At 37.5% G+C, this 12,792-nt stretch overlaps 1 protein-coding gene across 4 annotated transcripts in view; it reads left to right on the top strand.

The window, feature by feature from the left end:
* The first annotated feature begins 728 nt into the window (after positions 1 to 728).
* agpat5 (1-acylglycerol-3-phosphate O-acyltransferase 5 (lysophosphatidic acid acyltransferase, epsilon)) overlaps positions 729 to 12,792 on the top strand; it is a 60,141-nt gene continuing 48,077 nt past the window's right edge. Inside the window, exons 1-5 of one of the 4 annotated variants that reach the window (XM_079635923.1) lie at positions 729 to 826; positions 1,388 to 1,590; positions 8,356 to 8,422; positions 8,624 to 8,739; positions 8,953 to 9,042. In XM_079635923.1, the coding sequence (XP_079492049.1) occupies positions 1,432 to 1,590; positions 8,356 to 8,422; positions 8,624 to 8,739; positions 8,953 to 9,042 (432 nt within the window). In that variant the 5' untranslated portion in view covers positions 729 to 826; positions 1,388 to 1,431. Of the gene's footprint in view, positions 1,591 to 8,355; positions 8,423 to 8,623; positions 8,740 to 8,952; positions 9,043 to 12,792 lie in introns of all 4 variants that reach the window. The other 3 variants (XM_079635922.1, XM_079635921.1, XM_079635924.1) reach the window with 3 other exon arrangements.

Below are 12,792 nucleotides of genomic sequence, written 5' to 3'. Positions count from 1 at the left end.
TTATACGCTTCTACGAAAAGATTGTAGTTTAGTCATATACTGCAGCACTGAAACTATAGTTGGGTCATTCCTGGGATCCGGTAATATTTCAGTCCCCCAGACTTTTTAAAGTGGTTGTTCACCAAAATGAAATAGTTAAAGCTTTTCACAATACTTTGGTATGTGCATTATAATGAATAAAAAAAATGATTGCATTTAAATAATTTTTATCATAAAATAATGTCTTATTTCTATTGCACACTAAGCATTTTGTCATGTCCCTAAGGCACTTGGCACTTGAATTTGTACTTATATTTAAATATTTAACAAAATGTGCAGTTTTAAAAAAGTAATTATTTGTGTTACTTTCTTGTGAAAAATATTTTTCTAAAAAAAATGAAAGATATTTTATAAAAACAGACTATAAAGTAATATCCCTTAACAACTCAACCCCATCACATAAAAATTAAGATGGACAATTATTATTTTTCAAAATGTTATTTTATTCCATATGCATACAATATACTTATTTCATTGCTGCCATAAATGGTCTACAAAATGAGCAAATATCAGATATTCAACATCAATCCAGAACAATTGGGTAAATACACATTCAAAGAATAAATGTTTTATTGATTCTTCTTCTGTTTTACAAAAGATGCATGTAGTCTCCATGTCTCTAAAAAATCTTGAGACGTGAATAACCTTATATGTAATTTCTTTAAAATATTGAAGTATGCTCCGCCCACGGAAATCGAAAATCTCGTCACACCGGAACTCGTTCGTCAGCCAATCAGCGAGCACGATACAAGCATGTAGCTGATAACAACCATGTAATATGGAGGCTGTAAGTCGAGTGTGACTTTCGGGGGCGAGCAATGTTGCTGGTTGTATTTGTAAGACGTTACGTTTGTTTATATGTTGTTAAGGTATTAATGGAGAAGTAAACGTGTTCTCCATGCTTAGATCAGCTTAGGTTTTCTGTCATTGGTATGTCCTCTGTAGGATTTAGCAAGTAAAGAATTGCATGTACTTAGTAAGTTAGTGCAAAGGGAAAGTCAGAGTGTAGTTTCAGCAAAGTATAGAAGCACAGTTATTGTATATTTTATCTTAATGTATTTATGAATTGTGCCTTAAAGTCTAGAATCACACTTAAATAAGTGTTTTTCATTTAAAAAAAAAGCATGTCATGCTTAAACCTGGAGGAAGTTTCCAGTAGACGTCAAATTGTGCATAATCTCCCCCTCCTTGATCGAAATCATTAGCACAGTTTTTTTTCGTAATTATTAATTTAAATCGACTGCATTTGGGCAGGGTCATTTATTGAGTTAGTTTGAGTTTCAGCTGTTTAGAGATTAGATTCGCTTGAGTCATTTGGGGTTTCTAGTCAAAATGCTGCTGTCTGTAGTCGTGCATACATACTCGTTGCGGTACTGGCTCCCAGCGGCCGTGATGCTGGGCACCGCTCCGGCGTACCTGCTGTCCTGGAGCATCTGGCGGCTGCTGGCCACTGTGCTGCCCACCAGACTCTTTCACACCGTGGATGACCGTGCATATTCATTGTATCAAAGTATGGTCCTGTTCTTCTTTGAAAATTACACGGGCGTGGAGGTTAGTGTAACTTTTTGTCTTTACTGTGTTTACCTGCATTCAGTTCGTTCTTTACATGTCACATCCAGTGTTGCCAGATTGGACTAAAGATTTCCAGCCCAACTACAGCTTAAAACCCGCCCATTTAAAAAAATACCAGCCCAAAATACATAGTTATTAAAACTGTTAGCCTATACAATAAAACACACATAAAACACACAGAATTTATTTTCTTATTAAACAACCAGACTAACAATCGCAGAGCACCATGCTCGCGCCATATTTCCAGTGCATCTTTTTAAAAATATAAATAATAATTTTAATAAAACAAGGTCTACATCGGAAACATTTTTTATTGTTCTTGTGCTATATTGTCAGAACTACAGTTCATAGGCCAATTCTCAAATAATTTCATTACACTTTACTTTTTGTATTAGTGCTTCAAAATGTGTTCTTTATTTACAATTAATTTTTTTATATTATTATTAAAATTATTAACTTATAGACCACTGGGCGAATCAAGATGAATTCTCGTTTTTTTCCTTCTTTTAATTTTGAATAAAATAACGAATGAATGATACACTGAATCGTCAGATACATCAGCTACCTGTGTAGCTTATATGTTATTAGGTTTAAGAAATCAAAACATATCAAACATGACATCAGAATTGTACAGCAAAATAAAAGTGTGCTTTAATAGCATAAACACGCTTACCTTTTAATATGGAGTTAACGTATAGAATCTCCGCAGAACTGATGAAAACGTCTCTATTATAGAACAATTCTAGAACTATGAAATTATAGAACCAACTTTGTACAGTCACAACCATAGATTAATATATCGTTGAGTCAAATCTCTCCAGCAACTGCCTGGGAGGTTTGAACGTTGCCGAGGTAAAGCCATTTCTGACCAGGCCAGTGCGCACATCCATTATGCTGGAGAGTAGCGGTAGTCCCATACGATTCCTAGTGTCATCTTTTAAAAGCGAGACGAGGGAAAATGCTCGCTCAACATGGGCATTGGAAACAGGCAGAACAAGAAGTCGTATGGCACCTTGTGCCAATTCCTGGAAACACTTGTGCCCCCCTGCATCTTTAAACGCTTCGACTTCGAGCCAAAACTTGTCAATGTCCTGATCATCAGAGAAGCTTGCGGTTGTCACATTCCTCCACTGTGATTCTAATGTACCAATGGGGCACGAGAAAAGATCAGCTGGCAAGTCCTTTACTCCAGGCCTATTTATAGTGGACATAACAGATTTCGGACAGATGAGCTCCAGTTTGCGCAGGAATTCCATTGAAGCAGGTAAACGCAATTGGTACTGCTTTACAAGTTCTTTCAGAAAATCCATACAACGCGAAGCAATTCTCTCCTTCATGTCTGGGGCTAACCTACTTTCCTCCAGTTTGTCCATAAATGTGGTACCCAGGTCCGCATCCAGAGGGGATAGGAATATGCCAGACTGTGTGAGGTCAAGTTCACGGAGCTGCTTGTGATTGCGCAAGACGCTCGGTTTGAGAATGTGTCTAACAGTTGTCATGTACAGCCTTTCCAAGTCTCTAAACACACCGAGTGTGTTTCCTGTTTCTAATTGAAAGCATTTATTTACAGCTTTGATTTCCATCAGAACAGGTTGAAGAAAGTACATGTAAAGGAGATTACTTTTGTCATTGTACATTTCCTTTAAAAGCCGAGCAGTATAACAGTGTTCTGTACTTGAAGCCATGTTAAAGTGCAATGTGAGGGCATCTTTTTGATCCACAATGCGGTTAATGCAGTCAGCCATCACAAGCCAACGGGTACAGCTTGGACTTATTAATTTCAAGGGGCAGCCCCCGTTATTAATAGTCTCGTAAATGTTCTTGTATTCATACTGCCGCTTTGCTGAATGAGCGAACCAGTTGTAGGTTTCTCTAACCATGTAGTCTATGTTGCTCGGAAGAAGCAGCATTGCTTTATTTGCAACAATGTCAAGTGAATGGCAAACACAGCGAATAAGCTGCAGGTTTGGCTGTATTTGTTTAAGTAGGGTGAAAACCGAGTGGTTTTTTCCAACCATTACGCTGGCACCATCTGTGGCAATGCCCATCATGTTTTTAATCTGCAGGCCGTTCTTTAATAGAAAAGCAACAACAGTGTCTGATATGGCTTTAGCATCCGCATCTGTCAGCTCCACAAGTCCAAGATATGTACTGACAAACTTGCTGTGTTTTTTTGAGTGGTATTTCACACAAATGCAAAGAAGTTTGTTCACGGTTATGTCAGTGCTTTCATCGAGATACAGGGAATAAGGAGACTCACCAATATCCTCCACAAGTTCTTCTCTGAAGTGTGGCGCGAGGACAGATTTGATAATAGCTGTGCACTTTGTCCGGTGCATTTGAAATGTTCCCATTTCATCTTTCAAAATGTCTGACAAATCGTCCACCGCATTTATTGAACTATGACAAGCAATGTAGGCAGCGATTCTAATTTCACGGCGCTTTTGGTCATCTTTGATCGGACAATGCCCTGCTGCTCCCGCTGGCACAGTAAAAGTTTTTACACTTGGTGCACAGCGCGATTTGTGTTTTTTTGTGTTAGCATGCTCTTTCAAATCGTTTAACTGTGCTCTGATTTCTGATTGACAGTATTTACAAAATGCCTTTGACTCATCGCCTACCACGGGTGCAATCCATGTTTTCAGAGACGGGTCGCTCTCCCATTCCTTTCTGTTGGACTTTTTATATTTTCCCCACTTTGGCATGATGATGATAAATGATGATGATGACTTTTGACGATATAATGAATACTAGAACGATTAGCCTACAACAACCCGCCAATCAAGCTTGAAGTCTGATTGGACAGGATTCCCCTGAACCTTATTGGCTAACCTGAACCATACCTAATTTAAGCGTCATTCTACATTATCTAATTTATTTTATAGTTCGTTTTCATGAAAAATATAAAAAAATACTGTTTATAGTTAAAAATAAAAACCCGCCCGTTGAATCAAAAAACAGCCCAAATTTTAAAGACCCGCCCAATCTGGCAGCACTGGTCACATCTGTTGTTTTTAGATTCAGAAGTTGTAGGCCCGCGCGCGCGCGCGCGCGTGTGTGTGTGTGTGTGTGTGTACAGTATCTCACAAAAGTAAATGCACCCATCACATTTCAGCAACCATTTTAGTATATCTTCTCTACTATAGAAATTAAACTTGGATACATTTTAGAGTAGTCAATGTGCTGCTTGTATAGAAGTATAGATTTACTGTCCTCTGAAAATAACTCAATATACTGCCATTGTTGTCAAAATAGCTGGCAACTAAAGTGAGTACACCCTAAGTGTAGAAATGTCAAAACTGTGTCCAAAGTGTCAATATTTTGTGTGAGCACCATGATCTAGCATTGCCTTAATCCTCCTGGCCATGGAATTCACCAGAGCTGCACAGGTTGTTCCTGGGATCTTGTTCCACTCCTCCATAATGACATCAAGGAGCTGCTGGATGTTGGACACATGGCATTTCTCCACCTTCTGGCTTGAGGATGCCCCACAGGTGCTCAATAGGGTTCAGGTCTGGAGAAATACTTGGCCACTCCATCATCTCTGCAGCTTCCTCAGCAAGGCAGTTGTCATCTTGGTGGTGTGTTTGGTGTCGTTATCATACCATTCGGCACAGTTTCTGAAGGGAGGGCATCATGTTCTGCTTCAGAATGTCACAGTACATGTTGGAATCCATGTTTTCCTCAATGAAGCTCAGCTCCCCACTACCAGCAGGACTCATGCAGCCCCAGACCATGATGCTTCCACCACCATGCTTGACTAGGTTAGAAACAATAATTTTTTTGCTACTCATCAGGGCATCGCCACACCATCTGAGCCAAACAAGTTTATCTTGGTCTCATCAGACCACATGACATGGTTACAGTAATTCATGCTCTTAGACAGGTTGTCTTGAGCAAACTGTTTGCAGGCTTTCTTGAGAGCCTGCTTCAGAAGAGGCTTCCTTCTGGGACGACGACGGCCATACAAACCGACTTGTTGAAGTGTGCGGTGTATGGTCTGAGCACTGACAAGCTGACCTTCCGGTTCTCAAACCTCTAAAGCAATGCTGGCAGCACTCATGCATCTGTTTTTTGAAGCCAGCTTCTACACCTGACGCAAAGCACAAGGACTCAACTTCTTTGATGCTTGCGAGGCCTGTTCCGAGTGGAAAACCTCTGTATGACCCTGGCCACTGTACTGTAGTTTCTGGGTGTAACCAAACTTCTTATAGCCTAGGCCATCTTTGTGGAGAGGAACAATTCTAATTCTCAAATCCTTAGAGTTCTTTGCCATGAGGTGGCATGTTGAACATCCAGTGGTCAGTATGAGATAATTGTACTCCATTTGAGGCACCAAATTTGGACTGCTCTAATACAAGATACACACATTTGTATGGTCCTGTCAAGCAGACAAAATCATGAACATGATGAATAATAGGACATGTGGATTCGAATGGTTAAATGACGTACAGCTCTATTATAATTTATGGTGTACTCACTTTGGTTACCAGCTATTTTGACAATAATGGCTGTTTTTTTAGTTATTTTCAGAGGACAGTAATTGTATACTGCTATAAAAGCTGCTATAAAAGTATCCTGCTATATATATATATATATATATATATAATATATATATATATATATATATATATAATATATATATATATATATATATATATATATATATATATATATACACATACATGAATATATTTAAGATAAATAAATATTTATTTATATATATATATATATAATATAAGTTATGTATACATATACAGTATATACACATATTTCTTAATTGTATACATGTTTTTATATATACAAAATAATTATACTAAGTACACAAATATATTGCAATTAATCATTGCCCAGCACATATATATGGCTATGCCCTTCTTGTTTTACACTTAATGCATGTGTATCGAATGTAGTGCTGTGTTGAAAAAATCGATTCACCAATTCTGAATCGATTTTCATATTAATTTCTAAAGATCGATCCGTAACTCAGAGGATCGATTTAATAACAGGCCTATATTTTCCCCATAAACACACTGAGACATGGCGACCGGCAGCGCTGCTAATGCGGTCTCTCTGAATCCACCATAGAGTATATAAGACTTGTTGACCAGAAATGAGGAAAGAGCCGTTCACATAGTGCGTTTTTTGCGCGTGCAAATTCGTTTTCCAGCCGCGCGGCCCGCGCCTCTGTTCATGGTTGCATAGCAACGACAGACGCAACGGGAAAGCACGCGCTTGTGGAAAGGAGAAAGCGGTGCAAACTGCGCTCTCCATGATGACGAGGAAGTATCATCAAAAAATGTATTGATTTCTAGCCCTTGCATTAGCTTTATTACTAGATATATTCATTGAGATGAGAAATAAAAAGCCGCCCTGTACAGCTATGATCAGCTGTTCGGCCGAGCTTTCCATGTTGTTACGGAAAGGCCGCTGGTTTTTGTCACATGACCTGTTGAGATGCATTGAAGTGCTTCTCACTGAATTTGCACGCGTATAAAACGCGATATGTGAACGGCCCCTAAAGTGGTATCGTGTGCGGTTGTATCTAGTTTAAAATGCCTTTTAAATATGAACGCAGTTTTGGATTAAATAAAAGGACAGTCAAGTCAAATAAAACACGTTTTATCTCCTGTTTAGTTGGTAACACTACATTAAGATACCATTCATTAATATTACTTAATGCCTTATCTAACATCAATACATTGAGTGAACAATATATTTTTACAACATTAATGTATGTTTGTGAATGTTATTTAATACAAACACTTGATTGTTCATGAACAGTTAAAACTTTTGAAAATTTTATATTTTAAGAATATAAGATCGGATCGGATCGAATCGAATCGAATCGAATAATGATAATCGATTCAAGATCTTGAGAATCGGAATCGAATCGATTCTTGAAATTTGAATCGATACCCAGCACTAATCGAATGTTAAATAAGCTAATGATGACAAGAGTGAAGAATCAACTGAGCGCATGTGATTACCTTCCTTTGTTCTGCACCTGTATAACCCTGTTTCAGTTGTTCTTGGTCACTTCTCATTTATGCATTGTGTGGTTTGCGTTATTGTCCTGCATGTTGGAACTCTCTTCCTCTTGATGTTCGCAATAGCAAGTGCTTGCTGACTTTTAAAACGCGTCTTAAGACACCTTTTTATACAGGCTTTTTTATAACATGTTTTATTGAGACTTAACTGCACTTTATGTATATGCTGTTTGTTTGTTACAAAATCTCCGTCTTCGTGGCTGCTGACCACATCATAACCCTTATTTATTATAGAAAATGATAGAAAATAAATGTTTAAAAAGATATATATATATATATATATATATATATATACCCCTAGTCTGTTTAGCAGTTCTGGGTCTTCTTTTTGGATATGTCACTTGTGGGGGGTGCTGGTTAAGGTGTTAAGCCCATTGAAATGCTTAAATGTGGACATTTATTTTGTATGTTACCATCTGTATGTTCTGTATGCCTGCATTTGTCACTACGGCGCATGGCCTGCGGCCTCGTGTCTACGGCCAAACTGCAGTCGTGCTGATGTAGAGCCATATCCCTCTCCTGCTTGTGATTTTCACTATATGTAGTTGAACAAAAGACAATTTTCCATTCACCATGATGCTAGAATCAAGATTACCTTGTTTTTTCATACACTAATGTTAAGTCATGTTCATTTTAACTATGCCTTTGCTTTGTTGTTTAATGTATTAAAAAGTTCATGTAAATCTCTGTCCAGATTGTCATTTATGGGAATATACCAAAGAAGGAAAATGTGGTTTATCTATCAAACCATCAATCCACAGGTAAGTCTCTGTTTTACAGTCAATACATGATCTTATCTATAAACATTACAAAATCTTTGTGATTCATACAATGTACATATATAAAAAAAAAAAAAAAAACTTGGTTTTGCCAATGTTATTAAGTACTGTGGTACGTATATCTGTGTATCATTGTATCTGACACATCACTGTACCATTTGTAAGTTGTGTTCTCTATTGTAGCTGATTGGATTATTGCTGACATGTTAGCCATTCGACAAAATGCTCTTGGACATGTAAGATATGTCTTGAAAGATGGTCTGAAGTGGCTTCCTTTGTATGGATGGTATTTCTCACAGGTAGAGTAGACATCTAATTCTAAGAAACTGTCCCTTATTCATAAAACACACATGCATTTCTATGTAAATATTGCAAAAATGCATTCTTAGAAAAAATCAGGATTGAATTGAATGGTTTTATAAACAATTTACACAGAAGTTTCATTCAGCTTCTGTTTTATGAATAAGACCGGTTGTGTGTTTTTGGCTATATAACTTTTGTGTCATTCACAGCATGGAAGTGTGTATGTGAAGAGAAGTGCCACCTTTGATGAGAGAGCCATGAAAAAGAAACTATCATCTCAGACCAAACTGGGCACACCTGTGAGTATATATCCATAGCAGTCACTGTATGAACATCCAGAAACGGGAAGGGGGTGGGGGTGCTTCCTGTTTTCACAGCATTGTAAATTTAACGCAAAATTTAGTTATTTACATTTATTCATTTTAAGCATTTAGTAATCTATTTGTAATAAACACTTTAAGTGGGCTATTTAAAAAGGGACTATTTAGTCAAGTTGTTTTTTAAAACGTATGTGCAGAGTGTGACGTCATATTGTGTGTACGTGTAGAAATTCGTCAGCAGCCGCAAAAAATAATTCGCAGCTGCTCTACTCCTGAGCACAAGTCTGTGTCCTGTTGCTGTGCAGGCTCTTTTATTGTATATGATAGTGTAAACAGGCCTTTTATTTAAAGTCTTAATTTATGTTATTGATAGTCAAAATATCAATAATGTCAAAAATGGGATGTCCAGTCAAGTTCGGGTGCATGTACAGATGGTACTCAACCAGAATACGACTTTTACCGCCACCGTTCCCGTGGCGGTAAAATTGCGGGTGTGTATTTGCTGCCTTTGACCGCTAGGAGGCGCTACAATCGCAGACTTTGAAAAGTGTCAGTTTATTCTCTCTATTGCGTAATCTGCCGCCGCGTCGCGGCTCATTGAGAGTGATTGAAATGTGGTAGGCCTACTCTAGCAGATCAATTCAAGTGAAACATGTAGTTAAACGAATTCATAATCACAAGACATGTGTAAATAATACATTTAATAAATAATGAAAACATTTCAACACAAAACATTGCAAAATAAAAATATTAGGCTACATCAATGAGGCTTTAGTTTAGAACAGCATAAGACGTGATTTTAACAGCGGTCCGATGATAGCTCAGTGGACAACGCAACAGCACGAGCTTCACGGAGCTTCAAGCGACCCGAGATCGAATCTCATAGCCTTTGCTGACAGCGTTAAATGTTTTACCATTCTTGATGCTTAGATAGGTAACTGTTTATTGAAGTCAAGCGTTTTGTTTAATATCAATGGCACATTACTACATAAATTTGCTACATTCGAGTAGAGCCGCTGCACAGACGACAAAACTGATGAAGGAAGATCAGCCGATCGCGTCAGAAAATGAAAATGATGAAGCTATCTTTAATCTGCTAAATTATTGTTTTGTGAATCATTCACGAAATTGAGATGACTGACATTGATACCCGCAATAGCAAAGGAAGAAATTGTTAAAAACAGATCCATTTCAAGGTTTAAATAGTGTCGGGGGCAGTTTATTTATTTAAAACATGCATCGAGTTAGTTTATTTTCTAAGTAAGAAACAGAATCTTATTCTTGCAACATTTTAAATCTGTATTGCCAAAGAAATTGCAGCTAAATAAACAATAAAACAGTAGGCTAGTCTACAAAACGAAAGTAGTTCAAAGCAACATAAATTAAGATCATGCGTTTTTCTTTGCTTCTCTCTCGCGCTGGATCTCTTTTTTAGCTTATTTAGTCTCCCTGCACTGCGCGCGCCGGGTCTCTCGACCCATAGGCTACAGCTGATAATACTGTATGTCGCTGTGTGTCATCCATACAAATCACGAAAAAAAACTAACAAATGATTTAGCCTTTGTTGCTTCAAATACACAGAATGCCTTGTTGAATTCACCGTACAATAAAACGAGGTGGATCGAGAGTAAAAGCGCTCTGCATCTGCTGCACTCACATTCGTTTAGTTGGCAAGAACGCGTTTCGTCGATAGTTCATGTTTAGATAATGCCAGATTGTTGACACACACACACACACTGCTCAAACATGTTAAAATTCTACAAAACTAGTTGAAACAAATGGATTGAACACTTCAACTGAAAGTGTGTGTGAAACCCCTTTAAATACAATACATATAACTACAATATTTATAATTTAAGGGCCTACATTTGGACACATCTAGAGATTTATCTTTAAAAGTATTTTGCCTTTGCCTGGTCATCAGGCTTACTCTTCATATGAAAGACAGAACATTTAACACCTCCTGAAGCCAATCTGAGTTTGAGACCGACTTAAAACAAAGAGAAGTCGCAATTCACACTTAATTCTAGACATTAGCATTAGGCTAGTAAAGTGTTGATAATTAAATAATTTAATTATTTAGGCTACATGTAGGCTAGTAGGCTAAAATTTCTGTCATAAAAGTTTATTACTAAACATTTAATTATTTCAATAATTGAAGAAATAAAAGGCTACCTCGGTTTGGCCAGCTTTTTCCAAGCAAACCTAAATAAAAACGCATGTTCATTTGTTTAAGCGCATGTTCATTTGTTGTCATGAATACAATGTTCAACTCCATGTTAAATTCCGCGGGGATCTTTGGATCCTTACAACCAGGGTGCATGCGATTTGTGAATTATTATTATTTTGTATATATATAAATCTCGAACCAAACTAAACTAAATAACATTTATAGAATAATTATGAACTTAAATGAAACTATCGCAACATTTCGACAAATAAATTATCTGATCTGTTTTTACAATTTAATTCAGGGTGATTTAGCATAGACTACATTTAATTATGGCGAGATTTTCACCCTTGTCCGTTCCTCATTGGGAAAGCGCTCACATAATAGTTTGAGTAGATCCTCTGCACCTCTCGGTTTCATACGGATTGCCTGATCAGATAACATTTATTAAATATTTAGACATTTAAAGGCTTTAGACATAGTCGATTTCTTATCGTGACTGAGTGGAGGCAAGTGGCTTTCGGTTCATTTTTGTGACGCGCTGTTCCCGGAGACAGAGACGACAGATAAACTTTTGTCGTTAGCCTAATATGAATAAAAGTTTACAGTTTTGAACGATGTAGGCTACTCTACTCTGATCTGTATGACTAAAAAACTACGGAGTAGCCTAAAGGGCCTAAGTTATTTTAGCTGTCTGTTATGAGAAAAATAAATCCAAATGAACGCGCCGCCACGGCGCCGAACACTAATTCAACATGCCAGAATAAAACCCGACTTTAGAACAATGGATAGCGCCACTCGGCGTGGTGTGCCAAAATACTTAAAGGATAATTCCGGTATTTAACACCTTGAAGTCTATATTGTAGTTTGTTTTGGATGAACAAGAGAGGTGGACAACATTTTTTTGACAATGGTTCCTCTCTCGAGTTTTTGACTATAAAAGAATTGGCCATGGACCCATTTAACATTGGAGTCAATGGTCATGTCCGAAAATGTAATTAAAACAACCTTTAACATTAGTTTTCAAAACTGTGCAACTCACCGAGTGATTAGTGATGTTAGTTGATGTTCCAGAAACAAAAAGTGTTGCGAAATACAGTTTCTGTCGTGTTTTATTCGTCATTTTGTAAAATCCCATTGAATTCTGTTGAAGGACTGAGTGCTCGTTAATATAAATGCGCTACCGGTAACGGAAAGGGGGCTGTTTACATTTGGTCGATGTAGTCTTTTTGCTCGCTTCCGTTTCTCATAAGGCTAGCGAGCAGAGCAACTGTGCTCCGGGAGAGTAAGCGAAATAAACAAACAAAACCTTCATTAATTGTTACTTGTAATATGAAGTTGAACTTGACTGTGACCGTGAGTGTCCATCAGTTATCGCCATCAAGTGGTCGGGAGTGTGCTAACGCTTCAGATTCAAATATTGAGCGGAAGTTACACGGTTGTGAAGTGTCTGAAAAAATAGTTCCACTATAGCAAAATAAACGGATTGGAATCATATATTGCGATGATATATTGTTTATAATCATCAACGAACACCACTAACCACTCGGTGAGTTTAA

This window comes from Phoxinus phoxinus, assembly GCF_949152265.1.
Source record: "Phoxinus phoxinus genome assembly, chromosome: 14".
Classification (NCBI taxonomy): domain Eukaryota; kingdom Metazoa; phylum Chordata; class Actinopteri; order Cypriniformes; family Leuciscidae; genus Phoxinus; species Phoxinus phoxinus.
Note: the sequence above shows the minus strand (reverse complement) of the source record. Positions and strands in the feature narration are given on the sequence as shown.